Source organism: Eulemur rufifrons, chromosome 19 (assembly GCF_041146395.1).
Source record: "Eulemur rufifrons isolate Redbay chromosome 19, OSU_ERuf_1, whole genome shotgun sequence".
In the NCBI taxonomy this organism is placed as follows: Eukaryota; Metazoa; Chordata; class Mammalia; order Primates; family Lemuridae; genus Eulemur; species Eulemur rufifrons.
In genome coordinates this window covers 9353493-9379715 of record NC_091001.1, presented here as the reverse complement: position 1 = coordinate 9379715, position 26223 = coordinate 9353493, and the positions used below count along the sequence as shown (strand labels likewise).

Sequence of the window (26223 nt, the reverse complement as noted above, 5' to 3'; positions counted from 1 at the left end):
GTTTTTACAAATCTGTGAATTTCCCAAATTTCTTTGTATTATTGATTTCTAATTTCATTCCTTTGTGTTCAAAGAACATACTTTATGTTATTTAAATCCATTTAAATTTAATGAGGGTTGTTTTATCAACTAATATATGTTCCATTCTGGAGAATGTTCTATGTGTACTTGAGAAAAACATAAATTCTGCTGTGGCTGGGTAGATTATTTCATAGGTATATGTTCTAGTTGGTTTATAGTATTGTCGAACTCTTAATTTTTCTTCTTCCCAGTAGTTCTTCCCTTTATTGAAAGTAGAATATTTAAGTTTCCAACTATTATGTTGACTTGTCTATTTCTCCCAGTTTGTGCTTCATATATTTTGGGACTTTGTTGTTAAATATATATACATTTATAATTGTTATATATTCCTGATGGATTGACCCTTTTGTCATTATAAAATATCCTTCTTTATTTCTAGTTAGATTTTATGTTTTATAATCTATTTTGTCTGATCATAGTATAGCCACTCCAGCTTGCTTACAACCGGTTGCTGTTTGCACGATATACCTTTCTCTTTCAACATTTATACATTTCAATCTAAAATGGTCTCCTGTAGACAGAATATAGTTGGGTATTGTTTTTAGTTAATCTGACAATCTCTACCTTTGATTGTTTAATTCATTCACATTTAAGGGTGGTATTGATACATTGGATTTACATCTGACATTTTACTTTTTTTTCTATATCTACTCTCTTTTGTATTCCTCTATTCCTCTTCTTGTACTTGTTTTGACATTAAGTGAATAATTTCAGTGTAACATTTTACATCCTTTAATGACTTTTTCACTGTATTTTTTAGTTATTTTGTTAGTCATTATTTTAAGGCATATACATCTTAATTTATCAGAATCTATAATTTATACTAAATTTAGTGAGCTCTAGAAAGATTACTCTTCTATAGCTCTATTCCCTTCCCCCCCTTTTGTACCATTATTGTTATACATGTTGCATCTATATGTTTTATAGATCCCGTGGCATACTAATATTACTTTATATAATTTTATGTCTTTTAAAGAAGACAAGAGAAGAGCAAGTATATATTTATGGCTTTTGTTATCTTAACCTTCGTTTTTACTATTTCTTTTCATTTGTTCTAAATAAGACCTTCCTCAGCTACATCCAATGTCAGTCAAAAAATGAAGACAAGGTTCTATTCACAGTTTTTTAGATTGTGCATGGCACAACTAAGGGGTACCATACACATTACAGTGAATTTGAGTGTTTATTTGGATGGTTATTTGGGCAGATGACCAAAAATGTCTTGTTCTAATGATTTCAGTATAACAATTTTCTGGTAACTAGAAAAAGAGAGAGGCCCTTCTCTAAATCATACGAAAGTGGAATGTGATCCCTGTTGGTAGCCCCATAATGATCTGGGACTAAGAGGCTTTGTGGTGCTCTGGCCTCAACCCAGTCAAAAGAGAACCAGCAAATAAGAGTAAGTTGGAGTCCAGTGCCTACCTCTAAACAAGCCGAGGTGTTTTTAACATTCGGTTGGCTTCAAGCATCTAGTTTTCCCAAATTGCTATATGGCCTCCTCCGTGGACAAACCAGACAGAGGTCAGGGAGAAGAACCTGCCCTGCAACTAGCTCTCCTTCTGTGCCAGAAGCATGTATCCAAAAAGTGTCAGAGAGGACGTGAGGTCCTGCCGTACTTGGCACTGACCTTGATGTGGGGCTCACACCTCCATGTAAAGCCCAGTGAATCCCAGGCTCTCTGGGATCTTCGATACCCTCCGCCATAGCATTGTGTGATTAAACTTTATAAGGTAGATTAGAGAAAAGGGCCCTAAAATCAATGCTGATCTTCTCATAAAATTTTCATAAAACTAAAATTTCATAAAATTTTAAATGGTCTCCTTGCCCCAGTATGTGTGAGAACAAGAATTTCATCAGCTTTCCATAAGAAATGCTGCAAATTAATAGTGAATAATTTGAAATGATAACACATGACATGGGAATATTTTTGAAAGAAGCTGTCATATATCTATTGGCCTTCTAAAAACTCAAATGCAGGTAGAGAAAGATCTGGCACAAACACATTCCTGTGGGAACCACAGCCAAGAAACAAGAAGCATTCAAAGTCCCTGGGATCTGCTTGGGCCTCAAGGGAGGACCCATTCTCCGAGCTTCCGTTTCACTGAATGCCACGCAAGCAGCCAGTGAGGAGGGTGGTTCTTGTTTCTGCTTGTAGGAAACAAGGAAAGGAAAAGAAATCTTCAAAGCTGCAGTTGGATACATTTACCTTATGCAGATAGCAGCTGAGTGGAGGAAATGCAACCAATGCTGCTCCCCATAGCAATTTTCAAAGAGAGCACTTGGAAAAGTTTTTACAGACTTGCAGAATCTTCCCTAGTAGTCTTTGAAGTAGAAATATAGAGGATCCTATTATCCTCACTTCTCCGTAAGGCATACCTTTCGTTGTTTCTCAATACTTGCTTTTCAGATACATATATATTGATAAAAGCCAGGCTGCTTACAGATAAAACAGACATAAACAAAATATCTATTCCCATGGGATAAAACATGGTAATAACAGGGTTTGGGTTTTTTGTTTCTGTTTTTTTTTTAAGAAATGTAGCTGTTTAACTTCAGACCAGTATATGGTAATTCTCATTATGGTTTTCCCTGCTCATATTAAAGCATATAGTAACATTATACACTGTCATTTAATTGTCTCAAATAATGCAGTAACCTTATCCAAGCTGCTTTCAAACATTTTTAAAAATTTTATTATCATTTCAGTATCATGAAAGCCTACACTCCAAAGCCTTTGACATTTAGCATTTCATTATCTCTGGGACCATGTCAACAGTATAATCAGAAGCAAAATAAGAAATTATAATGTTCATTCCTCACCCATCATGGAATAAAAAGTATCTCTTTATATGGATCTTAAAAATCATTTTCTGAGCTGGGCGAGGTGGCTCACACCTGTAATCCCAGCACTTTGGGAGGCCAAGGCGGGAGGACTGCTTGAGACCAGGGCAACAGTGAGACCCTGTCTCCACAAAAGATAAAATTAGCCAGGTGTGGCGGCACATGCCTGTAGTCCCAGCTACTCTGGAAACTGAGGCAAGAGGATCACTTGAGCCCAGGAGTTCGAGGCTGCAGTGAGCTATGATGGTGCCACTGTACCCCAGCCTGGGTGACAGAGTGACACTCTGTCTCAAAAAGAAAAGTCATTTTTCCTCTTAAGGGAAAACATGCTACAAAGAGAAAAGTTAAGTCACATTAGCTTGACATCAAGAATAACAAGAAAGCCCACAGGTCAATTCATGCTGCCTCATCCGTTTGTTCCCAGGTGATAGATCTGTACTGGGGAATTGAGGAAGATGACTGGGACAACCCAGAGCTCCAGAAGACCCGAATGAAGCTGCTGGAGGACTGCTTGAAAACTTCTGCAGGTCCATGTTTTGTTGTGGGTATAAAAAACTAATGCTTTATATTAAATTGTACATGAATGTGAGAATTCTTTGCTAACTTTTGGTACTTAAGGGGCTTTTAAAATGGGGGAGGGAAAGACTTTCTTATATCTATTTAAAAATTTTAAGCTGTCTCCTTGCCCTCGATGTGTGAGAACAAAAACTTCTTCAGCTTTTCATAAGAAGTGCTGCAAATTAGCGGTGAATAATTTGAAATGGTAATCGAAGGGATGACTTGGGTTTGACAATAATTTCTACAACATCTTCTGATTTAATGAGGCTTACTGTTTCAGTCCTACGGTAATTACCCTAGTTTTTCTCATCCTATTGTGTAATGTATTCCATCATAGTATTTCTATTTCTCAACATTAGAATTTCTTACATTTTTTAAGACAGTAGCTGAAACACTGTTACAGTAAACCAAGTATATTATGTCAAATCTGCCAGTAGAAAATGGCGCCCCGTGAAAAAGTTTATTTCTGCGGTGATTTTCAGCTAGAAGCTCATTATATGCTACAAATCAACCGAGATTTTTCAAGTGAAACATTATTATTAGTTTGTCATTATTTTCTAAAAAATACCCACTCCTCTGTGTAAGCACAGTGGTAGTAAGATAAGTAGGTCATTCTGTAGCAGGTGATTGTGTAAAATCACTGCTTTAATTCAGCTTAAATTAAATAGACTTATCTTCACTCCAAACAGACCCTACCAGTTGGTAGGGAAGTTGCCACTTTGAACACAGGATGCTCTCGGGCTGACAGATGAGTGTTAAAATCACCAGTTAATGCTATGAAGAAAATATCATATCATACCATTAAAAGCTAGGCTCAATATATTGATAAAAAGGTTTTTAATATTTGTTTGCATATCCATCTATGTTCTACCCCACCTAGGATTAGGCAGACCTACAGAGATGATATCAGAAATCTGACCAGCTGATAGTAAAGTTCTGACCAAGGATGATAAAGTGTATAAGGGCTCTATAATATAATATTTTTAGTATTCTGTATATGGATAAATTATTTTATTCACCAACTACTGATTGAGTGCTACTCTGTGCCAGGAACGGTTCTTAGTGATGGGGGTATGGCAGGTTGACCCATATGAAATTGTCACTTTGTGGGCCAGTTTCTTACGATTCAACCTTAGAATTGAACCAAGAAGATAAAATTCCTTATCCTGATGGAGCTTGCATTCTTCTGTGGGTGGAAGAAGGAGAGGGCAAGCAAAACAACAAAGAACTAAGTAAAATAAAAGTAAGTTAGTTGGTGATAAGTGCTATGGAGAAAAATACAGACAGGAAGAGGAGAGGGAATACCGACGAGGGGAGAGACTGGCTTTTAAATGGAGTAGCTGGAGAAGGCCCCACGGATAGGCTGACTTTGGAGGGGAGATGGGAAGATGGTTGGGAAAGAACCAGGTGAATATTGCAGGTCAGAACATTCCAGAAAGAGGGGTTGGGCATGTTCAGAGAACAGCAAGCCGGCCAGTGTGCCCAGAGCAAGTATGAGCAAAGTGGGAGGATATGGGGGTGTGGACCATATCATGGGGTACTTGTAATCTTAGTATTTTTAGGAGAAAGAAGAATATTGTTGTGGCTCAACAAAATTGGGAACCATCAATTTTGAAAAGATAATTTTATTAAGACAGTTTTATAATCTTGAAGTTGACTGTAAAGATAGATATTTCACTTTTGCTCTGAGTGACAGGAGAAGCCAGAGTGTTTCAAGCAAACTTATATTTTAAGGGCTACTTCGGCTGCTGGGTGCAGGATGGGAGGTAGAGCGAGCAGACGTTTAGAGAGCTGCTATGACAAGCCAATATATGATGTATGGGGTTTGGGGAATAAACAACTAAAAACAGCATCCTGCAGTCTGAACAGAATGCAAAAAAAAAAAAAAAAAAGACTTGAGAGCCACGTTAAATATCTGACGAGTGAGCAGTGGGAAAGGAATTAAGACTTTTTCCTGGGTCCTCAGGGGAGAGAACTAGGAAGCAGATTCCAGCTCTGGGTGTAGGAGTTGGAGAATGTAGCTTTCTTTCAGGTTTTGGCATCAACTGTCCCTGGGTTCTGACTCTGACATTTCATAGCTGGGTGGCACTGGAGGATCTCCGGCACTGTTCTAAGCCTTAGATTCATTATCTGTAAATGGAGGTGATAATATGTATCTACCTTATGGGGTCTTTCTTCTGAGGATTAAATGAAATGATGGGGTACCTTTATAGTGTCTCGAATATAGTAACCCACAGTAAGTGTTAGTTGTTTGTTATTGGCATGATTATTATCTACCAATGCTGTCTAGAGATGAAATCACCAGGTTCAAATTGTAATGAGTACATCACCAACAAAACTGTAATCAAAGAGCACAAACGACTCTGGCAAGGGCGCCGTAGAAGAGATTGCAGTATTGGAAGACAGGTTAGGCCAGATTCCATCAGGCTTAGAAAGACAGACTTGGGAAGCATGAGACACTATGGGTATGCCCTGGGAATCTCAGCTGCTGTGACCTCCATAGCTCTGTCCTGCTCCAGCCTCAGAAACTCAGGGATGAGAGAGACATTCTCCCTGTACAATAAGCCCTGGAGAGTGTCATAACTAAACTAACTGACTTTAGTCATGGCTGTCAATTCCAGCAATTTGCTGTTAGAAGAATAATTTCAAGACTTTGCTCAGGTTCTGTGAGTAAAGGTTAACTAATAAAACACCAGCAACATCTTTATTGAGCATAAACAAATCATTTATCCCTCCTTCTGTTCCCGTTACATGTTTAAATCATGATAAAACCTTGCAGATAAAGCTAGGATTATTCACCCCAGTGATCCTAAATCACACAAGGCTCATCTCGCTGTTTGTAGGGAAAAGTACATCTCTTTCAGCCTTTCCTGTTGTAACTATGGTAACGATGGGTGGGTGGGTATCACTTTTGAGCTCCGTTTCCCTTGCCCAGTGCTCCCTTGTGATAATTCTAAAACTTGCGGTGACTCCTGTGGGACGCAAAGCTCGGCTTGTTACTTCCCTAATGCCGAAGTCTTTGGCAAGAAAATTTACCATTGCTGAAAAAAAAAAAAAAAAAAAAAAGTTTTTATATCTTCAAAGCCTTCACAGATATTAGCCTTTATATTAGATACAAATAAATTCAGGACCAGACAAAGCTTTCATTTTAAATACCCAAGGGAACTTGGACTTAAATAGTGTACGTGCTTGGCTCTTTTCAGCTTCATTTCCTCAAAGTTGTCATTTGGGTATGGCTTGAGGTCCTACTGACATGCAGGCTGTGCTGCTAATCCTGGACAGCTGTTTTGCACACGTTTTTGGTCACAAAGAGAAGAGGGTCTGGAGTGAGGGAGCCTGCACCTGTGCCTGGTCCTGCTCTCAGAGGATCAGCACAGGCCACGCAGTGTAAAGAACACGTGAGCTCTACCGAGGAAGAGCAGCGTCTGCGCACAGGTGCGGAGGGAGGCGCAGAGGGAGGAGCGGAGGGAGGCGCGGAGGGAGGCGCGGAGGGAGGCCACTGCAGTGGGAAAAGCCTGGAGCTGTCCCTTCACAGCCCAGGGAGAGCCGTGGTTCGGACAGAAGCAAGTCACTAATTTCATTGTGCCTAGTTATCACCCCTATAGAGACGGGAAATGATGACAGTCAACTAAAAGTAAATCGTGAATCAGTTTCAGTAGGTTTGTTGGGACCAAATGTGATGATGTATGTATGAGTTCTTTGTAAACTGTAAGGGCTACACAACCAGTTGATATTATTAAACTGTGATTTAAGTTATTTCCAAATGACAATCGAAGGTTTTCATTTATATTGGGCATTTATGTGCTTTTGGAATTTTTTTCCTTTTAAAAATATATTTTAAAAAGTATAAAAAAATAAAAATAAAAAGGATTAAGATGTGATTCAGACAGTGAAATATTAAGGGACTTTAATTCATTCTTATGTCTACATGAATAAACTTTGTAAAATGTATACAATATATATTACTTTGCTGGATATGAATTTGCTAAAATTTACTGAGTAAAACATTTACCTATTCCCAAGGAGGGATTTTGACCAGAGCTGCAGTTAACAGGGAGATAGCTCACAGTCAAGCCCAAAGTCGCCATATTCTCACCTTTTAAGTGAAGAGAACTGCTTCAGTCTTTGGAAAGGATGGAAAGTTCAGAAGCAAGTTCCCCACCCACCTATCCTGCCCCTAGTCCATAAAAAATCTTCTTTGAGAGAGAAAAGTCCATGTAATGCTATTATCGCATCCTCATCCTTCTTCATAGTACGTATTTATGGGGAGAGGAAGTTTTCTTCTTGTCATCCCTCCAAATTTGGAGTACCCCACAGAATTACTTGTGGAGTTTGAGCATTGACTCTGGACTCTGGACTCTGAGTAAGGTCTGCCTCTTGGTAGAAGTTGATGAAAGCAGGTGACTTATGCTCTGCTGTCTTGAAAAACTGGAGTTTGAAAAGCTTAGCTATAGTATTGGGGGGGGGGGGTCTGCCCCTAAGTGTGTAGCAGCCCGGGGGGATACAGACAACATCTCACTAGAGTCCCTCAGTCCTTGGTGTGGATGACGTGGAAATTCACGGGGAAGCATTGGCAGACTACCCTGGGAGAGCCGAGCCAGGCACCGCGCACGCGCCGAGGAGACTCCCACTGACCACTGAGGGAGGCAGGTGAGAGGAGATTCCGTGACGTCATGTTTAGAGGGGTGTTCCCGTGCCTTAGGGTCAGGACAAGGGAAATGCTGCCCGTAGAATGTTCCGTCAGCTCCCTGAGCTCTCCAGGAGCCAGCGTCCATCTGGTACACTCATCGAGGCTGCCAGATCACACGTATAAACAGACATGATCTGTCAGCATTGGGTAAAGCAACAGCGGAGGCCAAAGAATGGGAGTACCGCTGTTATTCTCACCTGAGTGTAAGCAGACGGCAGAGGAGACTTCCACCCCCACCCCTGCCCCCCAGCACACACACACACACACACACACACACACCCCGCCGTTAGTGGCACGGCGGATGGGGGTGCGGAGGGCGGCCAGGCCCGTGCCCACCACAGACAGCTCCTGGCAGCAGCCCCTTCAGACCAGTGTGCACAAAGGGGGAAGAAAGAGGCCTAGAGAGCTACGCTTTCAACTGGGCTATATTTTAAACCAGAACTATGGCAACTTAAGGGATTGGCCTGGGGAATCTGTTATTATTAAGCAAGTTTAAGTTTCTCCACTAGGCAGAAGAGTAAAGACAAAACAAGCCCAGTCATAGCTGATACTGATGAAGACAAACCGTTCCGCTTTTGTCTCTCATCCGAGTGATGCCGCTCGAACTTCCCCACGTGGGTCGGCTTCTTCCTCCCTGGTCTCTCCGCTCTCCTTGAGAGTTACTCTACGTCTCCTTGACAGTGTAGTGTCTTACTTTGAATAATTCTCATTTAAAGAAAACTAGACAGTGAGAGTTCTTAAATCACTGGAGAGAAAGAATTACAGTGTTTTTTAAACTGTTTAGCTTTGGAAAATATTTCATTTTATCCATATTCCAATATGATTGCTTTATTATTATAGGTATATGAAACAAAATATACACATGAAAAATTAAAACAAGTGCTTAATCTTGATGCATAACTTTAAAAGTATGGGGTTTTGTGTAATTTAGGTTCTCACTTTTATAAATATAGCTTTACTAACTAAAATGTATTTAAAAATGGGAAAATAGTAATTGATTTAAACTGAAAGTTATCTAAATTAAACTTACTATCTAGTTTTTTTAAAAGTCCTTTTTTATAAAATTTAAATAAACTTTAATAGGTACAATTTGCTTTTATAATCAAGAGAAACAAATATTTCATTATATGTAAAATTAAGCTTGTCATCTAGTTAGTATAGTTCTGAAATAGGTTCCAATTAAGTTTCAATAATAAATTGGTTGCAGTATAGGTTCCAATAATAAGTTACTTGACTATCATCAAAGGAATTTTAGAATGGGCAAAAATTGAAAACTAGCTTTCTTCTTACAAATATTTATTATAACTCTTTCTGGTAAATGCCAAGAGAGCCTTAATTAACTATTGCTAATACATTAAATATTTCCACAGTAAACTTTTACTAATATATAAGCTGCTTCCATAGTTTAAGCCACTGTTTCACAGTTGATGTAAGATAGCATATTTTTATGTGATGAGAAGAAATATGGGGAAAAAAGTGAACAGGAGAGCAGTCAATCTCTTTATAATATAATTGGTAAGAAGAATATTGACTTACAGCTATCGTCCAAGGGACTTCTGCTTCTGAGTAGAACAGCCACAACCAAAAAAAAAAAAGGTAAAATATAAACATCCTATTTTTAAAGAGTTAGTAGAGCTGTGGAGACAAAGATGATTAGACACACTTAATTTCCAGAAAGAAAAGAGTCCTGCCGTGGGGTGAGCTGCTTTACAGATAGAGGAACCCCAAAAGCACTGAGAGTTTTCTCCATGAGGTATTTGCTGAGCGCTGGGCAACGTGGGAGGACAGGAAGCTGGGATGGAAAGGCAGAATAAAGCTCCAGTGATATCCTGGTGTCTAGGAGACAAAATCCATTAGAACCAAACATAAACATTCAACAGGTCTTGCCTTTGAGGCATTTTAATTCAATGTAAGATGAGTCTAACTACAGCTGCAGCCTGGCCCCAGCCAAGTTCAATTACTGATGAGATTGCAGTGATCAGCCTCTCACACCATCAGTCTAACACAGGAAAGAAATCTCCAAATAATTTTTTTAAACACAAAGTTCAGAATACAATGAAAGTTAAAAGACATGCAGAGAATCAAGAAAATGTGACTAATTTTATAAGGAGCAATTAAGAAGAGATGGAACAAATAGATGATAACTTAAACCCAACTATATTTTATTCAATGTAAATAGTCTAAACCTTCCAATTGAAATGCAGATTCAGCCAAATGCTGCTTCACATGAGTCCCCTTTAAAGGAAAGAACATAGATATGCTGACGGTAAAATGAAGGATAAAATATACATGGAAAGACAAGCCAAAAAAAGGTTACATCAATATCAGACAGTAGGTTTTATGTTAAGAATATAAAGTAGGATATTTCATAATAATAAAAGGTTCACTTCAATAAGAGAATGTAATATTCCTATATTTGTATGCACCATAACATGGCTTCCAACTACGTAAAGCATATATAAAGCAAAACTCTGCAGACTAAAAGGAGAAATAGACAAACCTACAGTCACAATTGGAGATTTTTACAGACCTCTTTCGGTATCTGAAAGAACAAGCAGAAAACAAAAATCAGTATGTAGAAGGTTTGAATAACATGATCTATTGACACTGACGTAATTGACACTCGCAGAATGCTACATCCAATAACTGCAGAATTTATCTTTTTTTCAATTACACATAGAATATTTGCTAAAATATGATCCGTCCACATGGTGGATAATAACATAGATCTCAACAAATTTCAAAGGGTTGAAATCATACTCAATTTATGTTCTGACCTTGGTGGAATTAAAAACAAACAAACAACAACAAAAAAAAAAAACCCTAAAAATAACTACAAATTTGCCAAATATGTGAAAGCTAAACAACACAGTTCTAAATAAACTATGGGTCAAAGTAAAAAAATCATGAGGGGAATTTAAAAATATTTTGAACTCCACTAAAATGAAAATATCAAAATTTGCAGATAAGCTAAAGCAGTGCTTAGGAAAAAAATAGAAAGAAATGCATACTTTTAAATTTATATTTTAGAAGAGAATTTGGAAGTCAGTTATTTAAGTGTCCATCTGAAGAGGCTAGAAAAAGAAAACTAAACCCAAGGAGATTAGGAGAAAAAGCATATACAGCAGAATGCATCAGCTTTTAAAACATTTCCAAAAACGTACTATCTATTCCTCAAAGGATAGAAGGATGTAGGATTTTAGAGGTGGAAAGAGCCTTAAGATCATCTAGTAACTAAGTGGTTGAAAATCCTGATTTTACCCAGGTAAAAACTGAAACCCAAAAAAGTGAAGGAAATCTTTATTTCCTGAGGGCTGAGATAGGCTAGGTACTATGGCGAACACTCCCCATATTAATATATTACTTCTCATACCAACCCATTGAAGCAGTTATTTTTCCATCTCCATCAGTGAGAACACTGAGACTTCAGTGATTTCTGTGATTTGCCTGAAGTCTAACTAGTAAGGGACAAGAGCCACAATTCTAACCTAAGTCTCATTAATTCCAAAGCCCACATTCTTCCTTCTACCGGACGCTGAATGGTTTCATTAGACACTATACTAAGGTCTGGAACCCAAGTCCCTTTCTCCCAGTCTATTCTCCATCTAAAAAAGTACAGGAATTGTACTGTAACGTCCCATTCTCTCGGGGAAAGAATCTGGCGTGTTGAGAGGTGGGCGTAGGTTAGAGACATTTTGGAGAGAGAACTGATGAGAAGTTGTTGAAGTATGGAGTTTGAGGGAGAAGGATGAGTTGAAGATGACTGTGCTAATACCCAGTGTTCTTCCTTCCATCCCACCAAACAATTTGGAAGAGTAAGCAATTTGGAAGAGGCTTTGACTTATGTCCCTGTGAAAATGAATATTAATTGGTCTCCAGCTTAAATCGGCTATAAATACAGAGGTGACCTTGATTAACTAACAGCAGGGAAGTAATTGTATCTTAATTGCCCATAGTAATCTCAATAAAGTACTGGACTCAGTTTTTTTCAAAATGTAACAGATGAGATATCCTTTAAAAGAATCTAGATTAGCCGTTATATCTGTAACTAAGTTCTTCAAGCTAGGAAGAATGACGAGGCTAAAACTTGATTATAAAAATGTTCAGGCTAGCCTTAGTTTTGTGACTATTGTCTGGAATGAACAAGCCTACACATTGAATTTCGGTGGTGTTTGCTTTTTAGTCTACCTGTCTAAAAGGTGGAACCCTAGACTGTATGAGCCACATCTAAGGCCTTGGTACCACCACACCTGCCTACACACACCCACACATAAAACCACTCTGGAGTAACCCAGAAGCTTAACTTTACAGAAGGCAAATTATTTGCCTCCCAAAATGTTTAATATTTTAATCAGTAAGTATATCCTTATTAATCAGAACGAGTTTTCTAATTTTCTCTTACTAGATGGCTAAAATAGACTATGAAACAGTTTCTTTAATATAAAATTTAGAAAACAGAAAGTTATTCCTGTTAATTTTCATCAATGATATTAAAATGACTTCTGCTCTTATTCTGATTAAATCTGTTGAAGTTTCTCAGGAAATCAAGAAGGCACAGGCTTCCCTTTTCTTACTTTATCCTGTATAATCAATAATTATGGTTGACACGAATTGGCTCATGTTTACTCGAGGGTGCCAAGTGTCTCACCCAATTCTCATTTTTGATATCACAAACCAATCGACTGAACTTAGTGTCTTCTATTTTTTTATTCTCCTAGAGAAAATGTTAAATTTATGTATATTCTATCTAATTTTGACCTGCAATGCAGAATAATTTTTCCATAAGATTTTTCTAATGTGAATACATGACTTTTACAATGGCAAACTTTTGTATTTTAACAATTTCCTTCTAGAGCGAAGCAGAGCTGTATTCATGGTAATAACATTCATAAAGTGTGAAAAAAGGAATGCAGGTAAATTTTAAGGTAATTGAGAAGTCATTTCTGTTTCTTGAAATATAGTATATTTTAATAAGGCAATTAGTATTATTCTTACACATAGTATATCGAAAATATGCTACTATGGAATCTTTAAATCATTGTCAAATCAAATTACATTTTGTCTGAATAACTATACATTTAAATAGTTTTTTATTTGTATCTCATTTTACTTATAACCTTTATTATCTCTACCTCAACACTATATATAAAAGTATATTTTTTTGACTCTTATTCATCATAAAAAAGAATGTCTAGCTTCTTATATTTGGGGATTCAAGGATCTATATAAACACATAAAACATTAAAGAAATACTCAGGCTGTATTCTGAGTACTTTGTGTGGATGAATTCGTTTACTCTTCCCAGTAATTTATGAGGAAGTTACCATTGTTATAAACATTGTACAGAAGATGTGAATAAGGAACGAAGAGGGACCCTGACTTGCCAGGACACACAGCTAGCAAGGGGCCATACGTACATTGTAATATACGTAGATAAGATAGGAACCCAAGTAGTCTGCTACTGGGGTTTGCATATCAACCACTTCATACTGTTGCTTCTCAACATGTCTTCACTCAGCTTTTGTTTTCCCCGAGTAACATGTGTTCTCTTCAACCTACAAGGTCCTCTTAATCAATGGGTCTCAAATTCCCTTTGGAGCATAGGCATCTGCTAGTAACTCACCATTCCAGTATGCCTTCATCTCATATATATTAAGGTCAAAGAATAGCCTTCCTAATTTCCACTCTTCCCAGTTCCAATTCATGTTTTTCATTCTTTCCCTTTGGTTCCAAAATCTAGTACCAGCCATCTTAAGGCATACCCACGTGCCAGTGTGCTTATGCAGCATAGAAAGCTCTGTTCATTTCTAGGAGTGATTAGTTCATCTTTCCTTATCTCCCATAAAAGCTATCATCCCTCTAATCCTTGGAGAGAAAGTGAATTAAAGGATACAGACTTATATTGTAAATGCCCTCTGACTGTCCTATGCATGTAGCCTCTCCCAGCTTCATATTGAACTGTGAAGATACAAGAAGAAGAAAACTCACAATGCTAAAATCAAGACTAAATCAAGGAGGAAATTCAACTAGTTATAAGACATGTAGATTAAGATTCACAAACTGTGAACAATAAGTAATAGCAAACATTTACTTGTTATTATTTATATGCTGGGCACTGTCCTGCATTTTACATACAGTAATTTGTATAACCTCACAACTAATGAGGTTGGTGCTGCTATTATCCCCATTTTATAGATAAGGAAACAGGCACTCAGCTGGGATTTGAAACCAGCAGACTGACCCTGAGGTCCATGGTCATAACCACTCTGTAAACATTTCCCCTGCCACTTGATATGAGATGCTTCATTCCGACCTCATTACTCACCCTTTGCCTGAACATCCAGGTCAGTATCATGAAGTACACCAGGCCAGCTGTTCATTGCTGTACATGTGCAGCTTTCTACAAGAGTTGTCAAAGCTCAATCAGTACAAATTCAAAGGATGCAAATCATCATAAACAAGGAACATAATAGAGCTTTCATAGCTATTGTAATTTGGCTTGGATATTCCTAATAAACCAGTTGCTAGTTGGGATACTCTAACAGCACTACATTCTGAAAATTCTGAATATGCTCCATCACTAAAGACATTTAGAGAATTAACAACAATGGTAGGCAGAAGACCTGGCTCAATCTACTAAATATCTGTTAGAAACTAGTTTCTGAATTAGGAGAAAGGTATTGATTTGTCCTCCAGTGACAGATGGAGAATAGGAGCTGACGAGCATATAAATGGACAGAGATTAGGACAAAGGAACAAGCCAAACATCCTGTATGTTATGAACATCAAGTGTGTATTTTTAAAAAACTTTTGAAAGACATTTCACAGATTAAGAAAGGTGAACCAAGAAGGGAATAGATCTGAAAATGATTTGCTACAGGAAACAAAAGACTTTAGAAAATGTGGTGGTATCTCAGTTGCGTGCAGAGGACTCTTTTGAGACTGAAACCACATGGAGAGAACAGACTAACGTGCCAAGACAGCTAAATGGTAGGCATGGGTGGGTTGCAAGGAAGACCAAGAATAGAATTCACACAGTAAAAATCAAGTCAATGATATGGAGAACACAGGATGGTTTCATGGTATGCAGAAAGAGATAAAAAAAAAAAAAAGAAAAAGAAAAAATAAGAGAACAGAAGGCAGAGAATAGAAATCCAGCCCTAGAATTACAGGTATTTCAGGGAGGACAGGAAAATGCTAGGATCAGAAGCAATAATTGGAGAAGAAACTCTAGACAAATGAATTTCACTAGCAATAAAAACAAGTCTTTGATGAATCTAACAAAGTAAGAGAAATATATAGAAGCAAAATTAGGAATGATAAAGGTTAATTAGCCACAGATATAGAATAGAAATCATAACAGCAACAATACTAATACGTAGCACTGACTAGGTGCCAGCTACCTAAGAGTAACACATATAATGTTTTTTAAACATATCACAAGTAAGAAAACTTTAAGAATTATGAGAAAATATTATGTAAAATTCTATGCTGAGAAAGTTTCTAAGCTGAATGATCTGAATTCTTTTTGAAGAAATGTTAATTACCAAATCAGATTCAAGAATATTTGGATAAATTAGTAGTTGTAAAAGAAACAGAGTTTACCAGGTATAAAACATCTACCTACAGCCAACTGATCTTTAATAAAGCAGACAACAATGCACACTGGGGGAAAGAAGCCCTATTCAATGACTGGTGCTTGGAAAATTGGATAATCACATGCGGAAGAATGAAACAGGACCCCTATCTCTCACCACTCACAAAAATTAATTCAAGATGAATAAAAGACTTAAATGTAAGGCATGAAACAATAAGAATTCTAGAAGAAAATGTAGGAAAAACTCTTCTAGACATTGGTCTAGGCTAAGAATTTATGACTAAGACCCCAATGGCAATTACAACAGCAACAAAAATAAATAAATGGGACTTGATTAAATTAAAAGGCTTCTGCACAGCTAAGGAAATAATCAACCGAGCAAATAGACAACCTACAGAATGGGAGAAAATATTTGCTATCTACACATCCAATAAAGGGCTAATATCCAGAATCTACAAAGAACTAAAACAAACTAGCAGGAAAAAAACAAACCCCATTAAAAAGTGGGCAAAAGACATGAACAGAAGTTTTCCAAATGAAGAAAGACTAATGGCCAACAAATGTGTGAAAAAATGCTCAACATCACTAATCACCAGGAAAATGCAAATTAAAACCACAATGAGATATCACCTTATGCCAGTTAGGATGGCTTTTATGAAAAAGTCCAAAAACAATAGATGCTGCTGTGGATGCAGAGAGAAAGGAATGCTTATACACTGTTGGTAGGGCTGCAAATTAATACAACCCCTATGGAAAACAGTATGGAGATACCTCAAAGAACTAAAAGTAGATCTACCATTTGATCCAGCAATCCCACTACTGGGTATCTACCCAAAGGAAAAGAAGTTATTTTATCAAAACAACACCTGCACTCGAATCTTTATAGCAGCACAATTCACAACTGCAAAGATGTGGAATCAACCCAAGTGCCCATCAGTTCATGAGTGAATTAAGAAAATGTGGTATATGTATACCATGGAGTACTACTCAGCCATAAAAAAGGATGAATTAATGCCTTTTGCAGCAATCTGGAAGACATTGGGGACCATTATCCTAGGTGAAATATCTCAAGAATTGAACAATAAACACCATATGTACTCTCTAATAAATTGGAACTAACTGATGGGCACAAGTGCACAGAGGGAAGAAAAAGTCATTGGCAATCAAGCAGGGGGGAGGAGGGGAGGGGCAAAAACCCACCTAATGGGTACAGTGAACACTAGTCAGTTGATGAACATGTTTATAGCCCTGACTCAAGCCACATATCAAAAACATTTGTACCCCCTTAACATTTTAAAATTAAAAAAAAAAGTTCATCATAGTATAACTTCCAAACATTAGCTTCCTTTTGCTTCCAAAAAGTAGGCAAAGTGGTTTTACCTGTGTAATCTTCCAAGATTTCAAAGAACATATTCCCATGCCGAATAAATTATTCCATTGTGAAGACAAACAAAAGTATAAAAGCTATTCTGTTCATTTTTTACGCTAGCATAACCCCTGACTCCCAAACCTGATATAACCAATGTTGTGATTACTATAGGCATACCTATTAAACAATTAATGTTTATTGAAAGGAATTTGGAAGTTGCAGATGATTATAAAGGATATATAAAATTCACCCATAATCTCACCATCCAGCAATCATCACCAGTAATATTTCAACGTATTTTATATACTTCACATATTTTAAATATGTGCCAGGCCCTATGCTAAGTGTGTGTCTGTATGTTTTCATTTAATTCTGTTAAGAATCTCCTGCCATAGGTATTATTGTCATAATCCCCTTTTTCCTGGTGAGGAGAGTGACACATAGAAAGATTAAGTAACTTGCCCAAGGTTGCCAAGCAAGCAGTCACATAGGTGAGGTATAAACTCACGGGGTCTTACTCCAGAATTCATTCCTTCCAACCATTGCATTATTCTACTATTTTATCATAAGCATTTTTCAGTGATATGTTAATATGATTTAAAATCATAATTTTAATAATTGTATGATATTCTAGCAAATGAATGAACTGTTACATATTTAAACATTCCTTAATTTTTAAATATGTAGGTCATTGCCAGTTGTTATAAATATTAATGCATTTCACATTTTCATATAAATCAAACTGCTTAATTTTTTTGAGGATAAACTCCAAAATGCAGAATTATTAGGTCAAAGGTTATGAATACTTGTGAAACATCTTCATTTTCTCCTGGTTTTCTAGAAAGATTTTGAAGCATGTTTTCCTGCCCAGAGAAAATAAGAATGCCCATCTCATAGCAACCTCCTCAGCTCTGAATAGCATCACTGTTTAAAACTTGTATATTTGACAGATGAAAAAATGGATATCATATTTATTTCACATTTTTGATTACCAATAACGTTTAAAAATATTTATCTGTTTATTAGCCATAATAATTTTGTTTTGTGATTTTACCTGTTAATTCCTGCCTCAGAGAAAGCAACATAGTTAATGGTTAAAACACAGTCATTTTTTGTCAGAAACTCTGGAGCAAGATGAACACTTTCAACTTTTGAGAAGTGAAACATCGCTATACTAGATAGAGTTCTCAGATGAAGGCTGACATATAAAGTTATCTAGTTATTTCTAGACATCTAGGTTAATCCTGATCCCATAAGCCTTAATCTCATTTAACTTCAATTTCCTCATCTTTATTGATAATAATACTTCTTCCTTGGTTTACTGTCAATATTAAAATAACATATGCAAAGTGTTTAGTACACAAATAGCCTCAAAATGGGGACTGTTTTTAAATATTGCTCCATGCTTTCATGTCACTCACTTGTACCTCTGTTTAGATTTATACTAGAGTTTTGTATGTGCTTATCATTCTCCCACAATAGATTGAGAGTTCTCAGGAGGAATTTTTATCTTCATCCTTGTCCCAAGTACCTAGTCTAAAGCCTGAGATGTGTTAGGAATACATATCTACTGTATTGGGCTGAATGTAAAATTACTCAACTTCCAAAGGATATTTTGAAATATGAGATGTCATGATTCCATCCGGCTAGGCTCTGAAACATTTTACCATTTTCCTACTGCAGAATTTTTAAAAATAGAAATGCTCACATTTAGGTTCTCAAAGGTAGCTTTTAGAGTTTGAACTGTTTGCTAACTAGTGCCTTTAGAGTAGACCCAGTCTGAAGCCAGTGCCATGCAGGCCAAACTCAAGGCCAGATGCAATAGTGACCACCCCAATTACAGTCTGATTTGATGAGCAAAGATGCAGCAGCCACAGCATGGACCTTGGCGTGGGGAAAAGTGCTTATCTACCCTTCTTTCTCTTTCCATTGAAAGAGAATAGGAATTTTTTCAAAAATATATCCCAATATTTGGTTTAGTAAAACAGAAAAAAATGAAATTATAAGGTTTTATAAAGACCTGCAAATGTCAACTTGAATTTTAAAATTATTTTCACTGTCAGACCAAAGTTATTTTAAAAGTTCAGGACAAAAATCTTCAGAATAAAATAACATATATTTATATTTATATACACACACACACATACTTTTTTTTTGGTTTTTTTTTTTGAAACAGGATCTTACTCTGTTGCCCGAGCTAGAGTACAGTGGTGTCATCGTAGCTCACTGCAGCCTCAAACTCCTAGGTTCAAGAGATTCTCCTGCCTCAGCTTGCCAAGTCGCTGGGACTACAGGTGTGTGCCACCACACCTGGCTAATTTTTCTATTTTTTTTTTTTTTTTGTAGAAACGAGTGTCTCTCTCTTGCTCAGGCTGGTCTTGAACTCCTGAGCTCAAGCGATCCTCCTGCCTCGGCCTCCCAGAGTGCTGGGATTACAAGTGTGAACCACCATGCCCAGCCAAAATACATTTTTAAAAATGTTTCATAGCAAAAAATAAGTATGTGAGGTGATAGATTTGTTGACTAGCCTGATTTAATCAATCTACATTTTAGACATAAAACATCTCATTGTACCCCATAATTATATACAATTATTATTTGTCAATGAAAAATAAAATTAATCATTTTAAAAAATTTTAGGTTAGAATATCTTTTCTTATGATAAAAATAGATTTCTAAGCCTGATTTTGGTTATGATGATTAATAAAATAACTATTGTGCGTTTCTCTGTGCCCTTCCTCCACCCCAGCCCGGCCTCCGCAAGTGTAGGCCTGGGTGGCTCCACATCTCTGCCAACAGCCACGTCACAGAACACAGCAGTGACTTTGGCTCGGAGAACTTTAAATGTTCTGTTGTTAAGCTTTTCCATGCCGGTGTCTGAATTGCAATAAGGGATGTATACAACAGTCATCTTTATGGACAGGATAAGTTCAGTTTTATTACCTAAGCCTTCTCAAAGAGAAAACTGAAATGCAGGCCAAAAATAAAGCATCACATTAACGAGGCTCTTGGCCAAGGCAGTGAGCAGTGTGACAGGGTGTCATTTAGTTGTTCATTTTGGATGGTCGTCCACAATTTCAAGAAAGTGAGGAGGGAACTCCATTTTCCCTTGCAGCAATAGCTGATGCCAACCAAATTCTAACCTAATTTTGCCAGGATCTGAGGACACTTCCTTGGCCTGTTATGTAATTACCTTTCTGCTGGCTCTTGTGTTTTGCCTTATTTCCCAGAATATTTCTTTATTGAGTGACCTTTGAGTCAGAGGGACTTATAATTTGGTGACTCTTGTAAAAGTGTTTCTTTCAGTACACCCCCTATGTGTCCTCCCTAAATGTAATTTTGTAAATCATTAAAATAAAAACTGTGATTTCTCTGTAATGCGGGGCTCAACAACTGATTTCTTTTAAAATTTAGAAGTTTATAGAACTGGGCATTTTGTTGAAATTCGCAAGGGCTTATTTGTTGTTTTAAAGCTGCCTTGGGAACAAACATTTGTTTTTATAGTTTTACAATTAGAAACTATAAAACTAATGGAATAGTTCGATTTCATTTGTGTTGAAGTTAAGAAGCCACCTACAATTTCAGCTCACATTTTAGAACTCAACTTTCAGGCTAATTGTTTAAAAAGAAGCTGAAGTTTGGCAAATGCTTGATAATTTGGACTCCTCTATGCTCCCCCCAACCAAACCTCCCCCCCCAGAGTAATCTTTTTTATTCTTGTTGTCTGAGTAATTCGGTGGAAAACCACGTGACAGGGTTCGTGGCTTTGACCAGTGTTTTGGTTTATGTAAAGTTCAGAAAAGGGCGGCACTTTTTGGTTTGTTTTGCAGGCTTTTCACAGGAAGAATCGTGATGGAAAGAGCTAATAGAGTCAGTCAAACCTAAGAATAAGGGTAAATATAACAAAGAGAGCCATATCTACATAGTTAAACCATTCAGTCTTTCCAACAGCATGATGAGGATGGTATTACTGCATGCATTTCACAGAATGACAAGACACAGAGAGGTTGAATAACTTGCCCAGGATCACACAGTGAGTGGGGGAGCCGGAATTCAAACCCTGATCATGTAGCTTCTTGGGTACATTCACTTTTACACCATGCTTTTGTCTTTCACAAAGCACGTTTCCTATGTTTTATTATTTGATCCTCTTAACAATCCCCAGGAGATACAGAAGTTTTATAATTCTTTTGTTCACTTGGGTAAATTGAGACATAGAATTGTGAGGCAGGACTGACCAAGGCCATGAACTAGTAGGTGATGAAGTGGTCCCAACCCTGGGCCTCCTGACTGCAAACTTATAGCTCTCCGGGAGGTTTTGCCAAGGAAGACTTAGATTAAGTAAAGACTTAGACTATCTCTTTGTAACGCAAGTGAAAGCAGAGCTGCCCCCTTGCAGCAGGGTGGGTGGAGCACTTGGACTTCTTTCCCGGCTGCACCTGTTTCCATCCCACCCCCAGAGGCTGAGAACTGCTGGAACACAGCTGGAAATCACCTGCTTTACCCTGTGGTGTCTTTCAAAGAGGTCAGGAACAGTTTTGTTCTCCCCAGGAAGAACTGAGTGGTACGAGGGGAAATTAGCCTTGGAGAGGCCAGAAATTATCGGAAACAGGCAAAACTGGAAAACAGGCCAAAAAAAAGCAAACTTTTCTAGTTTGATAAAGCAAGATTTGAACTTGGCTCTGCCACTTGTGAGCTATGTGAGCTTCAGTTCTGTTACTCATCTATAAAATAAGAATAAGAATTGATGCATTTCATTGAGTGCTTCTGATGGGCCAAGTACTAGCCATTTCTCACTTTATCCTCACAGCAAATCTGTGAGATGTATTATTATCCCAACTTACAGATGAAAAATGGAAGCTCAGCAAGATTAACTTCCCCAAGGTTACTAGAGTAGAAAATTGCACTTGGAATTCAAAACCACATCCGTTTGATTATAATGCCCTTGCTCTTAACCTACATAGGATTGGGAAAATTATATGAAATAAAGCTCCTAATATGTGCTGTAGAAGGCAGACAAGAAATGGCATATGTTCTTTTCGGGAGATAAGAACTATTTAAGAGTATAGACTCTGAACTCAGACTGTCAGTGTTCAAATGTCTGCTCCACTGTAAATATAATATGTGACCTTGGACAATGTTTTAATTTCTCTAAGCTTCAACTGCCTCATTTATAAAATTGAAATAATACTAGAACTCACTACACAGCTTTTGTGAAGACCAAATGATACACTGTGAGCTTGCTTAGCACAGGCCCTTACCCACAATCTGCCTTAAATAAATGCTAGTTGTGATTTTTAGGAACTATATGCTAAGGAACTGTGGACCAAAACTGCACATTTTATAAGTAGTCTATGTTAATCTCATTTTGTTTCATCAAAACTTTTATAAAGTGGCTACATTATTCCCATTTTACAAATGATATTTTGAAAGTTTTTAAAAACTTTCTTAAGTGTTCCTAGCGAGTAAGTGATGGAGCTGGAGTGTGAGCAGGCAGGTGGAAGTCAGAGCCTTCGTCGACATTCTGCGGTGATTCTGACAAGCCAGTTCAGATAAACGGGCTTCCCCAGGCTTGGTGGAGCCCAAGAGTTAGGGACTTAGCAGATCAGGAAATGCCCTTCTTTGCCCTGTTTAAATTCAGAACCAATTGAGAGGTGATTGCAGGAGTCAGGTAGATGGAGATTAAAATGTCACCTTTTTCATGATAAAGCTATTGAAGAAGATGTCGTATGTCCAATGCCAAGCAAAATTGTTAAATCTTTCAAGAGAGAAAATGAGCCACCACTGGTAGTCCTAGTACCTCAGCCCTGTTCCTACCCCAACTCCAAGAAACCGGAAGTGTGCCCCGTGGAGGATCTGAGCTGATAGAGTCTTTTCTGCAGGCAGACAGAGCCCTGAAAGAGGGAGAGAGGGCTGAGTCACCCATGTCCCGTCCCTTCTCCCACATCACCAGTCGCATAAGTGATGACTTCTCTCCTGGGTGGAGAGAGTGAAGGCGGAGAAAGGCCGGGGGTGTCACTCTCATGTAGCCCCTCCAAACAGAGACACCCGGAGTGGGATGGGGGAGCCCCATTTAACATCCCTGGATTTGTGTTCTCTCAACTTCACTGGGTTCAACCACTAAGACTCTGAATCATCCAGGCACATGGCTGCCCCCTTCAGAGGGGGAGATTAACATGTTTCAGGGCCGGACTGCGGCCAGCTTCATGAGGCCACTCGACCAGTGGCCACCACTGCTTCTCTGGGTATACTCCCTGGGCCATAGCTAGGCAGCATTTATTTTGTCCCCAGAAAGCTCCAAACAGAACAGAAATACACAATTACTAAATTAATACCAAGACTCCTCTGTACCTAAAGTCAGTCTGTATTCTGTTTCCATCCCAAATTATGTGTAGCTGATAGCCCTTCAGAGGTCTGTAGCGAGATTAAATGACGGCATATCTACTGAAATAATGAAATGTTAATACTATAAACAGTTCCGTATTTGGACATAATCTCCTATCATTATGAATTACACAGGGAGAAATTAAAGTTTAAAAATTAATGTTCCAAAGAATTAAAGTACAAAGTAGTTAAGTCAAATTGCAAAATAAGTGACGTTGAAAGAAAATTCTCTCGCTTTTGTAAGATAACATTTTAAAAATTTAATTTCAAAATTGATGGGCCTCCATATCTTATTCTCCTCAGTCTCATTCAGACACGTTTTTGATGCTTTGGACCAGCTTGGACTGTCCTGCTCTGGATGGGCGCCATTACTCCAGCATCTCACAAATGAACTTTTATGTTTCTAAAGAGATAATAAAATACAACTATTGTAGTGCTGGCCACATACCCATGAAATTTAGAAAACAAGCCAGCCCAAGGCCCTAAAGAAGGTAGTCTAGGCACTAGCTTCTTATATTCCCCAAATGCACACTTCGTGTTGCCAAAAACCGTAGCAGAGATTTCAGCAGTAGCAAGTGAAAGAGTTGACAGGGTAAATCCTGATTTCCGTCTTGCTAGGAGGCCGGTGGGTCTGTGCCTGCTCTCCACTATGACCTGTGAACCTAGGTTTATTTAAGAGAACTCTGCCATCGAGAGATTCATTTTGAGACTTTGTTTACCAGGCTAAGGAGGACATTTTTTCCCAGGTGTGCTGTCTCCCATCACAGGACGTGACATCGAGACATGCCTGCCTTGCACACTGGGATGTGTGGCATGGCGCAACCTCAGGCCTGGAGTTTTATCTGAGCGTTCTCCTCTTCCCGGTGGCAATATCCCACACCTCTCCCTCCCCTCCCCTGGAGCCCGCGTTGCTGGCACCCCAGTGCTGCCTCGAGGAAAGATTTTCACTGAATCCGCCAATGTGTTCCAACTGGAGAGTTGCCCTACGATTTCTGAACTGCAAGTGCTGTTGGTATCTCAGGAGCCTGCCGAGAACCATTTCTTCTGCCGGGTGTCCTTCTGCCCCTCTTCCCCCAGCTTTTGATTGTTCAAAGCCTAAGGGGCATTTCTCTGTGGAATCTTTCTCGACAATACCAGTCTTTTAGGAAAACCTAGGGGAATTTTTGACAGTTTAACCTTAACTTTGTTTCTTCCTTTGTCTAACACTATGGGACTAGGCCTGTTTACTGAATTTGAGGGCCTTTTCCCCTCCTTTGATTTATGGCCAAACAGTTAATTTTCTAAGATATCTCTTTAGATTGTATCATGTGGGGTCTCCCATGGTGAAAAATACGAAATTAGTTCTTGATATGCCAGAGACTTTTACTTTTCAAACAAATCGTGGCTGTCTCTAAATTGGAGAATCTTACCTAGGTGATAATCTCCCATCAGCTCAGTATGGGACCTGGACCTGAACGTGCCCCAGTATTGTCCTGCCTGTTCACATGAGTCTCATCGTGCCTCTGCCTCCTCTGAGAGTTCTAACCTCGTAAATTTCTCAAGCAGGTCCCACAAGGCATCGAAAACACCTGCATGCCCCCTACAGCGGCTCCGTCACCTGAAAACTCACCAACGATTTCTTTTGGGTATTTTATGCTTCTTTCCGCCGTATTTTCATATCACATCTGTCCACATAGGGAACTACTTTGTACAGTGACTCAGTCGTCAGAATGTGAGTCCCCCATGGCTCTTCCTGGAGACTCTGAAAGCTTTTAAGAGTTTGCAAAGGTTTTCTGGGCTCCAGCGCCCTCTAGAGGAACAACTCCAAGTTGTTTTTCTGAGGTCCCCCCCCCTTCTGTCTCTGGTTGGATTTCACTGGGCCCAAGTCACACGTTCTAAAAACAGCTTAAAAGTCTCTCCACTTTTCTGATACCCTTTGTTAAGAGCAGACACACTTACCCACATCTCCTTTGGTTTCTTCGCTGTCCCTTCTAGCCTTCAAAGGGTTCGTATCTATCTAGCCTATCTTCTAAGATGTCATCCTTTCCCTGAAGGAAATCTGTCTTTCCTTTAGCTTTTAATCAATTTACCTTCTTTATTTTATTTTCAATCTTTTACTGTTCCTGATACAATTCTCACCTGAAGCACATTTTTCAAAGCCCTCAAGTTTATCCTTCATTTCCTGATTCCTAGTGATAGGCCTTTGGGTTTGCAATAATTAAGTTGTTCTCACCTCAACCCAAGAAAATGGTAAATTCTGTTTATTTATCTTGAATACACAGTACTCCTTTTCACAGGTGACTCCTGAGAGCCTTTGGCAACCCACACAATTACAAGAGGTTAGCCATATTAAGTCCCTCTTTTGGCCCTGAAGGTAGTTCACAGATTCTGAGGCCGCCAAAATAATGCTGCTCCCGGTCCTGGCACTAGTCATTTACAGCTGGAGCCACTGGGGTTCTGCAGTGCACGTGGAGCTCAGCTGCGTCTGCTCTCGTGAGTCCTGGCCAACAGGCAGAGCTGAGAAACGGGGGCAAAAAGTCGTTCAGCTCCCTAATATCTAAAAGGCCCTTACTCAAAAGAATATTTCCCACGTCTTTGTCTCCATTCTGACTGCTTTCCAGGGCTGGCGACTACAGGCCTACCTGTATACACAGATCTGTCTTCTTGCCTGTATGAAAACAGCCATTCCCCTTGGGTAAAGCCATCCTAAGTCAAGGTTGGAAT

At 38.5% G+C, this 26223-nt stretch overlaps 1 protein-coding gene across 1 annotated transcript in view; it reads left to right on the top strand.

Moving 5' to 3' along the window:
- NWD2 (NACHT and WD repeat domain containing 2) overlaps window positions 1-26223 on the top strand; it is a 161271-nt gene that overhangs the window by 89230 nt on the left and 45818 nt on the right. Inside the window, exon 3 of the mRNA XM_069494563.1 lies at window positions 3347-3463. Coding sequence (XP_069350664.1) covers window positions 3347-3463 — 117 coding nt within the window. The remainder of the gene's footprint in view (window positions 1-3346; window positions 3464-26223) is intronic.